The 17,568-nt window shown below is 38.2% G+C and overlaps 1 protein-coding gene across 6 annotated transcripts in view; it reads right to left on the bottom strand.

Annotated features, from left to right (window-relative positions):
• Nucleotides 1-17,568, bottom strand: part of RALGPS1 (Ral GEF with PH domain and SH3 binding motif 1) — a 658,499-nt gene that overhangs the window by 152,952 nt on the left and 487,979 nt on the right. For all 6 annotated transcript variants that reach the window (XM_072631953.1, XM_072631952.1, XM_072631955.1 and 3 more), the window contains 2 exons: nt 12,691-12,828; nt 4,651-4,744 (listed from right to left, as the gene is read on the bottom strand). In XM_072631953.1, the coding sequence (XP_072488054.1) occupies nt 4,651-4,744; nt 12,691-12,828 (232 nt within the window). The remainder of the gene's footprint in view (nt 1-4,650; nt 4,745-12,690; nt 12,829-17,568) is intronic.

The raw sequence follows: 17,568 nt of genomic DNA, 5'->3' as shown, positions 1-17,568 counted from the left end.
TTATTCTCTGTGCAACTTCAGGGACATCAGTTCCATTTCCTAGGACTTAGTTTCCTTTTCTGTAACCTGAGAATACGGACTTGCTGATCTTCAAGTGCCCTTTCAGGTTTAATGTTCTTTGTTTTCAGATCAGCCACAGCTCTAATACCTCTTGATTTTACTTCTATGATTCTATCACAAACAATTAAAGAAAAAGAAGCAATCCTAGCCTATATTCAAACTGACCAAAGGCCACTTGGATTCCGACCAACCCAACTTGAGGCAGAGATCACACATGGAAAATTTCATGTGAAAAGGAAAGTTCTTACAAGAGTTTAGAGTAACTAAAAACTGGGAGCTACCACAAAACTATTTTGCAAGCCAATTTGCAACCTCAGTTTGTTACCACAACTATCTCTCACACACACTACACATGTTCATTCATGTGCACACATATATGGTCCCACACTGTCACATGCACATAGACCCTCATTCCCTCTCCCTCTCACATACATACTCACAAGTGTGCATACACACACACACACTCACACTCAGATTTTCACCTTCTCACATGTACCTTTACATTCTCATAACACACCCACCTATACTCTTATATTTTCACACACACATCCTCATAATGACACACACACACATACATACACATATGCTCTCACATTATCACATACCTATATCTTAATGATCTCATACATATACATACTCACAGTCACATACATCCTCACACTAACCACATAAATCTTGTTTTTTTGTTACCATATGAATTTTGTGCACAAAAACATTCCAACAAGTTTCACAGCTTGCATTCAGAAGCCAGGAAAATAAATTAACTAGGATTTGGAATGAAATAATGTCTCTATGGCTCTGTCCTTACCAATGTGCCAGACAATGATTGAGGAGCAATTATAATTGAATTCAGTTTGAGCCAACCATTTATTAAGCATCTAAAATGCATAATGCATTGGACTAGGTACTGGGAACCCAAGGATAGTCCTGGTTTCAATAAACTTGCAATCTAATAAGAAAAAGAAATCTGAAGAGGAAGAAGATCAAGTATGTATGCAAACGACCATCATTTAAAGAAAAGTGACATAATCCCTAAGGAGAGGTCTAGGCAAAGTGCTGGCATAAATTAGAGATTCATTTTACCTGAGGGAGTTGCAGTTGGAATTTTAGGGAAGGCGTTCTGAAGAGGAGGCAGCTGTGCTGAATCTTCCAGGAAGCAAAATAATTCAGTGGATGGACATGTGTATGAGCTCAGCTCAGACATGGGGGTGTGGGGAGGGGTGTGTGTATGGCAGGAGCAATGGTACAGAGATAAGAAAAGGTAGAACAAGAATGAAAGACAGAATAAAGTTCAGCTTGACAAAATACAGACTATATGAAGGGCAACAGTATGAGATAAGGCTGGATAGATAGACTGAGCTACATGATAGAAGGCCTTGAATGCCAGAGTCAGGAGTTTATGATTTATTCAGCATGCACTAGGGTATCATTAAAGATATTAAGCTATTTAAGATCTGTGCCCTTAAAATTAGGATGTTAGACCAATGATAAAAGATTAAATTATAGGTCTTCCTGTTCACAAATAAACAGAAAAGAGCCCTTACTACTAGTGTATTATAAAATGCAAAGTAAGAGAAGGCTGATTTTTGTGTGTAGTTGAGAAATTAGCCTTATTATTTTATAATCACATCTTAAAAAGATATTGCAGACCCTGTAAAAATCAGGGCTATTTGAATGGTATTTATGTTAATGGAATGAGAAAGAGGTTGCAGTTGACAGGAACTGTTTCCTGGAAGCCATCTTGTTAGGATGGGTAGGTTAGGGGATTTTTAATGTTAGAAATTGTACAAGAAAGAATAGTTGTCCTAGAGTCAGAAGAAGTGTTTTCAAATTCTAACTCTGATACCAATTAGCTATATGACCTTGAGGAAATCACTTCATGGAACCTCAGCTTTATTTTTTTAATCTAATAAATGAGGTTATAATACTCATGTAAAGGGGTAAGATATTTCTGGTTACTAGGGAAAGTAGGGCAAAGGTCACCAGCTACTCCAACTCTACCCAACACTTTCAGTCTTGCTCCCCAAATTGATTTCAATGGCAAAAAGGAATTATGGAGATTGAAAAGGGCCCCCCAGTCTTAGCCTTACTTCGCTCCTTTGTAGTTTTGCTAAGTGGAATCTCAGGATGATTTGAAGGGAATTGGTCTAGCAAATTATTAGGCATTTCCTGTCCTTGTTCTCCCATAATCGTTCATAGGGGACTCATTTTATATGCTAGAGTAATTGTTTTAGATTTTTTGAGGTTACATGGACACCCCTGGCACAAACAAACTGTTGCAACATGAATAAAAGAGCACTGGCTCAAAAATCAGGGGATCCAGGTTCACATCCCATCTTTGACATTTATTGCCCACCTCCCTGGGCTTTAGCTTCCTCATCTTTAAATAAAGGGATTGGAGTAGATGGCTTCCAAAGTCCCTGCTAGCTCTAGAGTTGTGATCCAATCATCTGTTACCTCCTCCTTCTGTTACATGACCAGCCCTCCTTCAGTTCAGTTAGGCTTCTTTTTGATAATATGTCTTCTGGTACCCAGTTTTTACTGGTAATGTGCCATCCCTACCATGAATCTCTCTATTGCCTCTGGAGTAGTGATCTGCAACTGTAACTCTTTGGAATCAGTGATTCCATGATTCACAGTCACACTGCATCACAAGAGGAGAATATTGGTATTAAAAAGATGGTCCTTTCAGGAAGAAGCTTGAGCTATTAAAAAAACCAGCATGCATAATTTCTCAAATGCAGTCTGGTATACTTTCTTCCTCCTATTCAATTCTAGGTCCAGTTCATTGTCCATTTTTCAATATCCAGTCAATGTACTCTTGAGCAACTCTATGGACTATCCATCCAACTGTATACCATATTTCATTACTATAGTTTTTTGAGACTTAAAAGACATTGGCAAAAGAGTCACTGGGCTGTGAATATTGAAAGTAAGAAGTCTTTCTGTGTGTGCATGTATGTGTGTGCACCTGTGCGTGTGTGTATATACGTGTGTGTGTGCATGAGTGTGTGTATGTGGCAGGATGGGATGAGGGTAGGGAAAGTGCATTTTAACTCACACAAGAAAAAATAATCACATAGAGAAGCAAATTTCCATATTAATAACTCATGTACAGTACTTTGACATTTGTAAAGCCCTGACCCTACAATCCTGTGAGGTAGGCATTACAAATATCATTATTTCCATTTAATACATAAGGAAACTGAGGCTCAGAGAGGATAAGTGACTTGTCCAGACTTACACAACTAACAAATATCAGAGCTGAGCCCAGGTGTGCAAATTCATGATTATAAATCTAGCACTTTTTCCATTATACCATGCTGCTTCTCATTATAACTCAGAACAGTCTAATAAATAGAGTTGCACATCAGTGGAATGGGCTGACACCCAAAGTAATGAGTTCCTCATCACTTCAAGTGTTCAAGCAGAAGCTATTAAGAATTTTGTAGAGAGGAATTTGTGTAGTGGGCAAGAGATTTTGCTTGCTCTAAGGATATTCTCAGCTCTGAAACTCTATGGTTACAGGACTTCTTAGACACACATGACATCAACAAGAACTCTCAGTTTCTTTTCCTTTCATGGAACTAAGCAAGACTGAATTGGGAAGAGCCACCTTTTTCTCTTTGCTGTTCATCTGACTCCTCTCCCTTTTCTTTTATTCCTCTTCTGATCTTACTCTTATGCTACTTTTCTCTTCTTTCCTAACTCACTCTCTTTATTGACTTAAACATTTACCTCCAACATTATGCACTACTTCTTTTAATGCTTCTAATACTTCATCAAAACACACATAGCTCAAGTTAGCAATCCTATTATCGCTAATCTCAATAGAAACTCCTTGAGGAGGATTCAATGTCTCATTCAATGAGACATCTCAACATATCTCACCCAGTGAGGAGACCCAAAATATATCACAAAATGAGACAAACTAAGGGTTATTAGCCAATGAGACATCTAGTACGGTGTCAACCAATGAAAGGGTTTGAGGCATGTCACACAATGAGACAGTTCAACGTAAGGAATAGAAAAAACACGTAGTTTTATAACATTGGATGATCCAAGACATATTAGTCAATGAAATATCTCAAACCATGTCACTCCATGAGAAATCACAAGGTGTAATCCAATGGGATATTCTCAAGTATGTAACCCCCAATACTCAAGGCAGACATCTTGAGTCATTTCACTCAACGAAACAAACCAAGACGTGTCTGTCACCCAATGAGATATCCCAAGTTGTATTACCCAATTAGATGTTTTGAAGTAGCTCTCTTAATCCTGAGAAATATCACCTGATGAGATCAGTATATTAAACTCTCTCCCCCACCTCACACCTCAAATCATGAAAAATATTATTTGATGACAAAATCAACCAAACGGAGTGGTTTAGACCATCTGTTTTCCATGTTTTCAGACTTGCTCGACCATAAATATGGTTGCTCATTGTGGGGCCCCTTGGCTTGAAGCTAACCCAGTGTAAGAACTGAGAGACAATTTTGGATTGCAGTGGAGTCTCTCCCATCCTGGGAAGCCACCACCCTGACACAAAGATCCACACTGGCCATCTCCTACTCGAGTCTGACTTACTTGTAATTGTCATCTTCAACAAACTTCTGAAGCTCCTCAATGTAGCGAACAGACTTCAAATACTTCTGCACATGTGGTAATGTTATGAGGTGATCTGTAAAAATCAGAGAAAACTCATTCATTTCAAAAACAAAACTCGATTCCTTTCCTCAAGCAAGTAGTGAGTGTCTATTGTGAACAAGGCTCTATGAAAGCTGCTGTAGAGACACAAAGAAAAAGAACAACAGGATCCTTGTCTTCAAGGAGATTACTATTGAATTGAGTGAAGAACATATACAAAAGTAATTATGGCACATGAGAGAGTGAGATAAGTGCAAAGAGGTATAGACAAGTTCCCATCAGAAATTGGAGGACAGACTATTTTCACATGGAATGGTAGAAAGCTAAAGAGGAAAGTTAGGGAGGAAGGTTGGTTTCATGTGGAGGTAGTAACTGAATAGGGGGTTGAAGGAAGGGAAGGACTTGAAAAGAGAAAGATTTATAGTACAGGTGGAGAGCTGGGGTAGTAAGAGTGGTGGGAACCATTATGGCATAGGGAGGAAAAACAGCAGAATGATAATGAAAGATACAGAGTAATCCATTTGGTTGCTCCTAAATGGACTTCATGCCTCTAGTCTATGTCTCTGTCTGCCCTCCTAATCTGACATGTACAGCACAATCGGGGAATGACATGGGATAAAGTTGTTTTGAGTCATATTGTGATGGGCATTGAATGCCAGGATCAGGAACTTAAACTTTATTTGGTAGAAAATGGAGAAATACTTAAGGTTTCTGAGGAGAGGAAGGACATATACAATATAATAGGAAAATTACTCTGGAAGAAGTGTGGAGGGTAGACTATAGAGGGGATAAAGTAGAGAAATGAAGTTCAATTAGGAAGTTCTTATGCTAGCCCAGGAAGAAGAGATGAGGAGTTGAACTAGTGCGGTAGCAATAGGAGTGTGGAATAGATAATGGATGCAGGAGATATTTCAGAGATGGAAACAACAGAATTTGGCAATTGATTGGTTGAGGATGAGAGAGGGAGAGCACAAAGTCAAAGATGAGTATGAAGTCTTGATGGATTTCCTGGGAGGATGGAACACCATCACCAAAACCGGAAAATACAGCAGGTGGTGTGGGATAGAGGGAAGATGAGAAATGAGTTCACTTGCAGTTACGTTGAGTCTGCAGTAGCAGTTTTAGGTGTTTACCTATCAGTATTCTCTTAGCTTTCTTCCCTTCCATTTTTTGGCATCTCTGGTATCAAAAAGAGAGCTATGCAAAATCTCCATTTTAGGGAAAAAGTGTCCCTTATTAGTCTAAAACTTCTCCCCTACAGGGCTTATTCCATTGGACAAAGTCATCCTGTCCTGAAGCAATTAGTATTCCTCTTACCTATGCAATAGGTTGCAGATAGGCTCCAAGTTCTGGATGAATCAAGCTCCATATTTTTCAATAGGAACAAGAGGTCAGGACTCACCCACCAATGGGTCAACCATAGAAGAATCAGGAGATTTTTCTACCTGTGACATGATTTTGGTATGGTACCCTGAAAGCTGTCAGTGCATTTAAGACCAGGGTCCCACTTGTGATTCACAGAATACAAGAATCTTAGCACTGTAAAAAGCCTTAGAGTTTATGTAATTCAACCCACACTTAAACAGGCATCCCTGCTCTAATATCCCCAACAAGTGGTCATCAATCTGTTTGAAGATCCATAGTGATGGGGAGCCTGTTACCTTCTGAGATAGCTTATGTCACTTTTGGAGAGTTTTTATTGCTGGGAAGTTTTTCCTTAATGAAATTAAAATCTGCCCACAATTCTGCTCTCTTGTGCCTAGAAGAGTGATTCTGATCCTTCTTCCATATGATGATTCAAATGCTTAAAGGGCAGTCATCATATTAGCCCTAAGCTTTCCCTTAGTGAATAGCGACTGAATGGGCAATTTCAGTGTTAAAGGGAACTCCTTCCTGGGCAAGTAACCTCTTTTTTCCAGTTTAGGTCGGCACTTTCTCTACAACTTACAGTCTTCGACTATGAATATTTATTATAAGGGTTTTGTTTTTGTTTTTTCAAATGACAGCAGAATTGGTTGGGTGAGAGAAAATAAGTGTTCATGAATTTAAAAAATTAAATTAAAGTTAATTAATTAATTAATTAAATTAAGTGATTACCTAGTGATTAAAAAAAGATAATCTTAGAGAGTCACCTAGAATACAGAGGAGGTAAGTGGAATGCTCTGAGGATCATACTGTCAGTATGTGTCAGAGTTGGGACTTGAACCCAGGTCTTTCAGTTTCCAAGGCCAGTTCTCTGCTATACCAGAGGTGTTAAACTCAAGACCACTCCCTTAAAGCTGACCTAGATTAAAATATCATTAGAAAATGTTTAACAAAATAAACAAAATTCAATATGCCATAGATAATGTTAATTTGAGGTTTTCTAAGGCAGCGGTCTGTTTCTGTTTTGAGTTGGATACCATTACACTATGCTACACGCATTTCCATTTCCTCTAATCTAGGCTAAAAATCCCCAGTTCACAGGATCCTTGAATTTAGCTGGAAGGGACTTGAGAAGTCATTTAGTCCTCTCTCTAACTTTACAAATGAGGAAATTGAGACTCAAGTAGAGAGGGTGACTTGCTTAAGGTCCCACAGGTGGTAGAGCTTGAGTTTTCAGCTGGGCCTCTAGATCTTCAGTGTGTTCTGGGCTCTAGTTCTCTCCTGAATTTGGTCACCTCTTCTGGATCAGCTCTAGCTCATTCATGTCCTTCCTAAGATATGGTGCAAAGAACTGACTATGATACTTAGCAAGAGGCAGGGAGGGGGTGCCTGTCTAGGCATTGGTCAGTGGGACATGAAAGCTTGGCTTCTCTTAGGACAGATTAAAATGACATTATATTTTTTAGTTGCCATATCACACTCTTGACTTCTGCTGATTGTTTATTGTCAGGCAACTAGGTGGTTCAATGGACAGAGAGAGCTGAGTCTTGAAGACAGGAGGACCTGAGCTCAAATTTCACCTCAGACACTTACTATGTGACTCGGAACAAGTCACTTAACCTCTGTCTGCCTCTGTTTCCTCAACTGTATGAAGGGGGTAAGAACAGCACCTACCTTACATGGTTGCTGTGAGAATCAAATGAATTAAAATCTGTAAAGTGCTTAGCACAGTGCCCAGCTACACTTCTGCCATCCTATACTTGTGAACTGTATGCATAGGTACCTCATCTTTGGGGATATGTCCTTGAAAGGAGGTCTGGGCTGACATGAAATGATCCTGAGTGAAGTGAGCAGAACCAGGAGAACACTGTATACAGTAACAGCAGCACTGTATGATGGTTAACTATGATTGACTTAGCTTTTCTCAGCAATGCAAGGATCTAAGACAATTCCAAAAGACTTGTCATGGAAAATGCTATCCACATCCAGAGAAAGAACTGTAGAGTCTGAATGCAGATTGAAGCAAGCATACCATTTTCTTTCTTTTTTTTTGTTTTGTTTTTCTTTCTCATGTTTTTTCCCTTTTATTCTGATTCTTCTTTCGCAACATGACTAATGTAGAAATGTGTTTAATATGATTACACATATATAGCCTATATCAGTTTGCTTGCTGTCTTGGGGAGAGGGAAAGGAAGAGAGGGAGAAAAACATTTGAAAACTCAAAATCTTACAAAAGTGAATGTTGAAAACTATCTTTATATGTAATCAGAAAAAATAAATACTATTAAGTGGACAAAAAAAAGGAGGTCTGGGGAGGGACTGAGGCACCAGTCTCTCTAACTGGTATAGATTCACTCATATTTGCTTCCCGAGATATAGGAAAGACCATTTAGGGGACACTATTGTTTGGGATCAATGAAAAGTACTCTTTAATGAATTATCAAAAAGTCAGTGGTTTATTACTTTCTAAAAATAAGTTATAATCATATATTTAAAAAACAACAGATCAATTTAACAATAAAAAAATCTTTAAGTTTTTGCTATTTAATAACTATAGAGACATCTTTAGGGCAGGTAGGTGGTGCAGAATCCTCTTTGTAAGTTCAATTCCAGTCTCAGACACTTACTAGCTGTGTGACCCGGGGTAAGTCACTTAGCCTTGTTTGTCTCAGTTTCCTCATCTGTAAAATGAGTTGGAGAAGGAAACATCAAACTGCTCAGACTCTTTGCCAAGAAATCCCCAAATGGGGTCTTGGAGACTCACACATGACTGAAATGATTCATCAGAGATACCTCTGCAATTAACGTAGAAATATGTCACACCAATCTAGGGACTACAACCTTGGGCAAAGGGCTGTATATTGCACTGGAAAGGATATCAGACTTGGACTCTGTGAGAGCAGAGAATAGCTTTGGCTTTTCTTTGTATCCCCCAGCACTTATATAATGCCTGGCACATGGTGAGAGTTGTAGGCACATTACAAACATTTAGTGACCATCTGACTCACGAGCTCACCAATTATTAGCTATGTGAAAATTACCTTAGTACTGAGCTTCATTTTAACACAGTGGCTAGAATGTTGAGCCTGGAATCAGGAAGACTTAAGCTCAAGTCTGACCTCAGACACTTACTAGTTGTGTGACCTGGGCAAGGCATTTAACTTGTTTGCCTCGGTTTCATCATCTGTAAAATGGGGATAATAAAAGTGCCACCCTGGGTTGCTCCAATATTTGAAAAGCACTCAGCACAGTATCTAGCACATAGTAGGCTGTTCCTTTCCCTTTTCCCCTACTCTGTCAAATGGGGACAGTGGGATTTGAAATAGCTATTTCACAGGGCTGTCAAGACAGAATGGGTATAAAAATGCTTTGTGACCAGATAAAGTGTTATCTTTAGAGATCTCAATAACTTCATTATTGAACTCTTGGTTTATTTTTAAAAAATAATAAAACTTGCCCCCTTAGTCCTGCTATTGAAAATGCTGCTGTTTAGAACATTTGCTTCAAAGGATTGAGGATTTTGGATTTTCTTGCTCGCATAAGCTGTACTGAATCTATTTCTCAGGCAATCATAGTGATCCTCTGAATTGAAGAATAAACATGAGCCATATAACTTTGGTTTAACTGTCCAACTTTGGTTTAACTGTCCAACTTTATGGCCTTTCCTTCATAGGGTGGCACAACCACTCTTCTTGTATAGTCTTGGTCCTCTCCTCTCTTTTACAGGCTTCTCCTCAGAGCCCTCACATTAAACCATATACAATACATTTCTCATTTGCTAATTTTCTTCTTGTAGGCATAATTTTCTAATGTTAGTCAGACAACTCCCTAAGGCTAAATTACAGAACAGGTGTCAATCAGCATTGGGAAGAGGAGTTTTCCCATCAGGAATTCCTTCGGCTAATGAAAGCAATGGTTGGGCTCCCTATTGTGTGTTGGCACTTCATTGCTGAAGAAGATCATGCCATCAGAGAAATAATGACATGACTTGCACTTGACTTTGTTTTGAGTGAGGGAGGGCTGTGCGGATCATCAGCCTTACTTCTCCTCCAGAGCCATCTGAATCCAGTGACCAAATATTCATCAGGATGACTGGAGATGACCCAGGATGAGGCAATTGGGGTTAAGTGACTTGTCCAAGGTCACACAGCTAGTGAGTGTCAAGTGTCTGAGGTGAGATTTGAACTCAGGTCCTCCTGACTCCTGCACTCATGCTCTGAGTCCACTGCACCACTTAGCTCTCCCTTGGGCTCCCTATTAGGACTGTATTGGAAGCAGCTTGAAAGAGCTCAGGAGACCGGATGGCTAAATTTTCAGTGTGAGCATTTACATCTTGTAAATGGACAAACTCTATAAATCAGGACTTGATTTATTGCTTTGCTGATTGACTAGACCTAAGAAAAGTCATATAGAAGAGGTAATAATAGAGATCTAACTCAAAGTATGTTGTGTGTACATTTTTTTCCAGAGCTGCATACTCATCAGACCCTATATTGCCTCAACTTCCATGCCTCCTCCCCCACAATCAATTTTAAAAGCTCATATCCTTAATTGATTTTTAAAATGAAAGATTATTCTGAAAATGGTTCTGGCACTAACTAAAAACAAATAACCAAATAAAGAGGTTATTAGGCTTAGCAATAGGGAGTGAGTAAAGTTGCTGTATACATCCAAATTAATTACTATCATTATCATTGGGTTTTTCTGGGAATATATCATGTTGTGCAGCAAACTGAAATTATTAAGGGGATTCCTGTGCAGATAGAGGTTGAACTAGATGACCTTCAAGAATGATTTTACTGACATTCTGGGACACTGCAAACCTGTCCTTTCCAGCTCCGACATTCTATTTTTGTGTCCTAACATTCTATAAGGCCCTTTCTAACTCCAGTCTTGTATGTTCCATGTTCTAATCCTCTAATGTTCCAGGGGTCCTTCCAGCTCTCACATTCTATGATTCCATGGGGCTGTGCATATTCCATTTATAAAAAAGGTAGGATTCTATTAATAAGTTTTAAAATAGGAAAGTTACATAGGAAAAGAAGCTATGAGTAAGTTTCTTAAAGGAAAACAAAGGTTAGGTTTCTATTGCACCAAAGTGATCATGGAATCACAGACTCTTAAAGGCATAAGGGATCTCAGAGGGAAAGGAGTCCAATCACTGCTTGAGTGGAAATCCCCTCTATAAAATCCTGAGAAGTATTCATCTAGCCTTCACTTGGAGGCCTTCTGCAATAGGGAACTCCCCCCTTCCCCCAGGGCATTTCAGTCTACTTTTGGAGAACTAATTGTTGGGAAAGCTTTTCAAACAATTATAATGAATGGAAATCTGCCTTTCCACTCAAAGACCTGTTCTCTTTGGAATCAAGTAGAACAAGTTCTAATCTTCTCCATTATAGCCCTTCAGAATCTGAAGAAAGACGTCATGTCTCTCCTAAGTCTTCTTTCCTCCAGAGTAACTAACCTATGTTAAGGTTTCCTAGTCCTAGTTTTAAACCTATGTTAAGGTTTCCAGTCCTTTTACCATCCTCTGTACTAATTCCAGTTAGTCAATGCCCATTCTAAAATGTGACTCTCAGAGCTGACTGCAATGCTCCAGATGAGGGACTAGACTGGTGCCTTTCTTGCCAGTTTCCCTAAGTAAGGTTCTCAGATGGGTCAGTTTTTTCCTAAATCTCAAATGAAGTTAGGAGATCCCAGGATGACGCCTAATATGGCTTAAATCAAGTCTTTTCCTTCATTCTTTACTTCTAGACACATACTCTTAGATTATTTGTGTCTAACTAAAATTCTCTAGAACAAGATATCAAATGTTAATAGAATAACATCTGGGATGGTGGGAATTAAGATACACTGGTTCAAACATCCACTAAGCTTGTACCCAAACACTTCACTGGTGGTTGCTATGGTGAGGTAAGAAGGGAGAAGTAAACCAAGTTCTGCTATTTGGAAGACTATCACTTCCCACAAACTTCACCTTTTAGTTAGACCATAGCAATCATATGGCCAACCCCCTCACTTTTAGGTAGGGAAACAGGCCTGGAGAACAAAAGGTCATATATCCAACAAGAGGTGAGCCAAGATTCCAATCTGGGTTTTCTGTCTCCACATCTAGTTCTCTTTTCACTAACCTGCAAGGTCTTTATGTTCCATGATGTCATGGATATAACCATGGAAGGAAGCAGAGGAGTGAAACTGGCAGTAGTAACTTCTTCTTGGCTTTTTAATGAATTCCCACAGCATCTGTTTCCATTATTAAAATGAAGATTTATATTGGGTAGGGAAATGAGGAGAGATGTATATTTGACTTGGATTCAGGAGACCTGCTTGAGTTCAAATCCCAACTCTGCCATTTATTATCTATATGATCCTAGTGCCTCAATTCCCTCATCTATAATATGGGGGTATTCCCTCCCTCTCAGGGTTATTGTAGGGAAAGTGCTTTGTAAACCTTAGAGCTCTATAGAAATACGAAGTGATGATGATGATGACGATGATGAAAGCGGTAAGGGTGGGACCTAAAGACTTCTGGTGGGAAAATCACTTTAATTCAAACTCTTTACTGGACTGTTTTGGAGAAAAGAGACTACTATTTTGATATATGAAATTACTAACCATAGCTACAGGAGACTTGTAAATCAGCTATTATTCGCAGAATATTATTCATCTGATTGGATCTTTGTTCATTTTCCATGATGCTTCCTGAAGCTGGGTATGCAGAATCAATGTAGATTAAATCCAGAAGATAAATTCCTGAAATGAAAGCCAATACAACGACATTAAGTGAGCTACCATCTGTGCAAAGAAAAATGACATCATATATAGAAATTGAGCAGAAATAGAGCAAACTTCCTTTGCTGTCTTCCTCCCTCCCCTGTCCCTTCCTAACCATTCTAAAAGGCATGCATGACATGGTTCAAATGTTATGGAAGGACTGGGACTTCAGTTCTAATGGCCAGTTCTCATTTTGTCCACAAACTGGTTAACTGTAAGGGAAGTATGTGGGCAGCACTATAAATTAACACCTGATAAAAATGTTGACCAAATTTTAAGTTTATTAAGCTTGCAATGAAAAAAACTGAGTTGGACCCAACTGAGAAATATCAGGAAATTTCATCAACCCATGAAAATTGATTTATTACCTAGACTTTGGTAAATTTATGTAAAAGTACAACATTTTGTGGAGTTTGAATGTCAGAATCACTCATTCATTCATTTGCTCATTCAACAGTTATTTATTAAATACCTAAAATATGCAAAGCCCAATGTTGGGTACAGTGGGGCAAATGTCTAGATCGGGACATGGCATGGTCCATTCCCTCAAGGGACTGACATATTGATACCATATAGACTGCTTTGATAGGTCAATGGATTTGTGATTTCAGCAATGTGTGAGTTCCCCTCCACACTTTTTTTTCAATATGATTCTTGTCTATGACTTTCCATAAAGATAGTGGAGCTATCTGATATGCTGGATGCCTTCCTTGACATCCTTTACTATTTCACAGATAACAGTGAGGCACTTATGATGTATATCTCTTATCTTTCATGCTTGGTCCATGACCAACCTATGTACCTTTCTAGTCACACATAATTCCCCTGATGATACCTTTCTTATTGAGTTATAATATACTTAACATCTATAACACATTCTGGCAATCAAATCAAATAAAAGGCAAGTCTCCAAATGCAACAACAAAATGTGATTAAAAAATAGCATATGCTTAACAAAATACAAATGCATTTGGTCTATGTATAAAGTGAGGTAGTGTATTTAAAATATTTTGTGAATCTTAAAATCCTAAATAAATGTCAGTAATTATTACTATTATTCTTCTACCATCCGTATTGACCAAAACTCTATTGTCTTTTAAAAATATATATATCATTAAAAAATATATATACATATATATATATATATCATGTATGTTGCCTTTACTTTGCATCATTATATAGATCACAGACTCATAAAGTTAGAAGTAACTGCTGAGGCCATCTGGTCTAATCCCTTCATCAGAGGTGGGATTTGAACTCAAGTCCTCTGACTCTGGAGTCAGTTCACTTTTCCTTGTACTATGCTGCCTTTCCTAAGACACTATTTACACAGGATTCTTTTTATATCTCCTTTGATTCTTCATACATGTCCTTCTCTTTATAGTGTCACAATTATCTATCATATTGATGTACCATAATTTAGTCAGTTATTCCCCAATCATTAGATATTTTCCCCACTTTCATTATTATAAATAAAGCACCTATATGTATTTTGGGGGCATCTTAGTGGCACAGAGGATAGAGTGCCAGACCTGGACTCAGGAAGACCTGAGTTCAAATCCAGCCTTGGACACTTATTAGCTGTGTGATGCTGGGCAAGTCACTAAACCCTGTTTGCTTCAGATTCCTCCTCTGTAAAATGAACTGGAGAAGGAAATAGCAAATCACTTCAGTATCTTTGCCAAGAAAACCTCAACTGGTGTCACAAGGAGTCAGACTTACCTGAACAACAAAAGTCATCATTAATCTCTCTTAGGGTAGCCAGGTGATGCAATAGATAGAGTGCCAGACCTGAAGTCAAGAGGACTCCTCTTCCTGAGTTCAAATCTGGCTACAGACACTTACTAGCTATGTGACTTTGGGGAAGTCACTTAACTCTGTTTGCTTTTGATTCTCTCCTATAAAATAAGCTGAAGAAGGAAATGACAAACCACTCTAGTATCTTTACCAAAAAAATCTTCAAATGAGGTCACAAAGAGTAGGGCATGACTGAAATGACTGAACAACAAATATGTATTTTGCACAGGTAGACTTTTTCGTTCTTTCAAAAAAAATTTTAAATGAACAAAATCCATTTCTTCCTTTCTTCCATCTCCCTCCATTTGAAAAGGAAAAAAGAAAAACAAAACCTTTGTAACAAATACACATAGCCAAGCAATAAATATTACTGTACTGGTCATGTTCATAAACATGCTTCTGAGAAACATGCACCCTGATTCCATCATGTCTCTGTCAGGAGGTTAGTAGCATGTGTCATCCTGAGTTCTCTGGAATTTTGGTTGATTATTGCATAAGTCAGAATTCTAAGGTCTTTTAAAGTAGTTTGTCTTTAAAATTTTGTTTTTTTATGAATCACTCTCTTTATTCTGCCCACTTTACTCTGTATCATTTCATCCAAGTCTTCTTAAGTTTCTCCAAAACCATCACCTTCATCATTTCTTACCACACAATAGTATTTCATTATACTGTATTATAATTTGTTCAGTTATTCTCCAACTGATGAGCACCTCCTTATTTTCTAGTTCTTTGCTGCCACGAGAAAAAGATGCTATAAATATTTTTGTATATATCTATCTATCCTTTTCCTCTTTCTTTGATCATTTTGGGGCCTTTTTTTGTTCTTCTAGTAATATATTTAGAATATAATCCAAGCAATAGGATCATCAGTTTTGTGACTCTTACCTATACGTTGCCAGCTCGTTCTCCAAAAAAATCTACATTTTTTTTAGAGTTTCATAAATAATGTAGGAGAGTATCTAGATTTCTGTAGCCTTGTCAAAACTGAATTTTTCTTTTTTTGCCATTTATGTCAATCTGATGGGTGAAAGATGGTATCTTAAATATTGTCCTGATGTACATTTTTTGATTTATTAAGAAATTTGGACAGCTTCTCCCATCATCAATAAAAAAATTTCTATTTTTTCTTTGAAAGTTGGAGGCGTCACACCACCAAATTGCCTGGGTCTACTACAAGCTACATTCTCAACTGAGTCCTTTGTGTTGTATAGGAAAACTTTTATTCTTCTTTGATTAACTCTATTCCACTCTTTTTTAATGGCTATTACAAACTTTCTCTTTTTAATTCCTCCTTCCCTCCCACCCTAGTAGAAGTCCTTGACTTCTGTTTTAGTTGGAAAATAGAGTCCATCAGCTACAATCTTGGTGCTTTACTCCATAGCTGATAATTCTTCTAAGACTTTACATGTTCTCTCATCTTTTATTTCCGTTTCTAAAGAAAAGGATCCTATTCTCTTTGTTAAGGGAGAACATAACTAGGACATAAGTCTATAACCAGAGCAATACCAAAGTGTAGAATATCAAAGTTGGAAGGAGTCACAGATGTCTTCAGAAACTCAGTCAAGCTTTTAGTATATTGAAGGCACTGTGCTGGGAATACAGAGAAAGGCAAACACAATCTTTGCTTTCACATGAACTCATATTCTAATGAGAATAAGAACATGTGAGCATCTATGAACATACATGAGACATAGAGCACAGATGAAAGGAAATCTCAGAGGGAATTCGCTACCAGTAGGAGTGTTGCAGAAAACAAAATTTGATCTAAGACTTGAAGGAAGCCAGAGAAGCTAAGAGGCCTAGGTAAAGGAGAAAAGCATTACAACTTGGCACAGAGATGGGAAGTGGAATGTTGTATGACAGAAACAATAAGTAGCGGGACAGTTAAATTTAATGATGGAATGTGTAGAGGAGAATTACATGTAATAAAACTGAACAAGTAGTTGTGTAAAGAACACAACAGAGGGACTTTATATTTCATCATAGAGGTAATAAGTAGCTATTGGAGTTTATTGAGTAGGGAAAAGTGACATGACTAGATCTATGCTTTAAGAAAATCATTTTGGTGGCTCAATAGAGAATGATTTGGAGTAGAAAGAGATGAGGCAAGAAGGCCAATGTGAAGGCTATTGAATAGTTTAGGTGAGAAACTGTGAGGGCTGGACTGAAGGTAGTAGCTATGGGAGTCAAGAGAAGAGGATATGTATGAGGGATGTTGTGAAGACAGAAATGACAGAATTTGGTAATGGGTTAGATATGTGGGATGAGTAGAAATATGCAGTTAAGGATAACACTAAGCTTGTGAGCCTAAGTGACTGAGAGGGTGAGGGAGTCTTTGACAGTAAAAGGGAAATTGGGAAGAGGCGATAGTTTGGAGGGAAGGATAATGAATTATATTGTGGGTATGCTGAGTGTGAAGTATGTACTGGAATCTAGCTCTAGATGTCAAAAAAGCATTTGGTGATGCAGGACTAGAGGTTAGGAGACAGTCTAAGACTAGATGTGTAGTTTTATTTTAGTCTTATTCCCTATTTGATAACATATTCCACAATATTTCTAAAAAGTGGTCTTCTAGCTTCAGTTTCCAAGTATAAGTGATATGAGAACTCATTACCCATCAGTTGACCTCATTCTACTCTTTGAAGTTTTTTCTTATATCAAGCTAAAATATGCTTCTCTGCCCCTTGGACCCATTGGCTGTAGTTCTGGGGTCAATCAAAAGAAGTGTAAGCCCAATTCTATATGACACCTTTCAAGTATTTGGAGTCAGATATTCTGTATCTCTCTAAAGCCTTTTCTTTTCCAGGCTAAACCTCAGTGCCTTCCTTGGGAGGTGCTCAAGCTTGCCAATGGTGCTAGCATAGTTGGGCCATGACTCTACCCACAAGTCAGCTTGTTTCAGTGTTCCCCAAGAGAAGAGGC

The sequence above is a fragment of the Notamacropus eugenii genome, chromosome 1, assembly GCF_028372415.1.
Source record: "Notamacropus eugenii isolate mMacEug1 chromosome 1, mMacEug1.pri_v2, whole genome shotgun sequence".
NCBI lineage: Eukaryota > Metazoa > Chordata > Mammalia > Diprotodontia > Macropodidae > Notamacropus > Notamacropus eugenii.
Note: the sequence above shows the minus strand (reverse complement) of the source record. Positions and strands in the feature narration are given on the sequence as shown.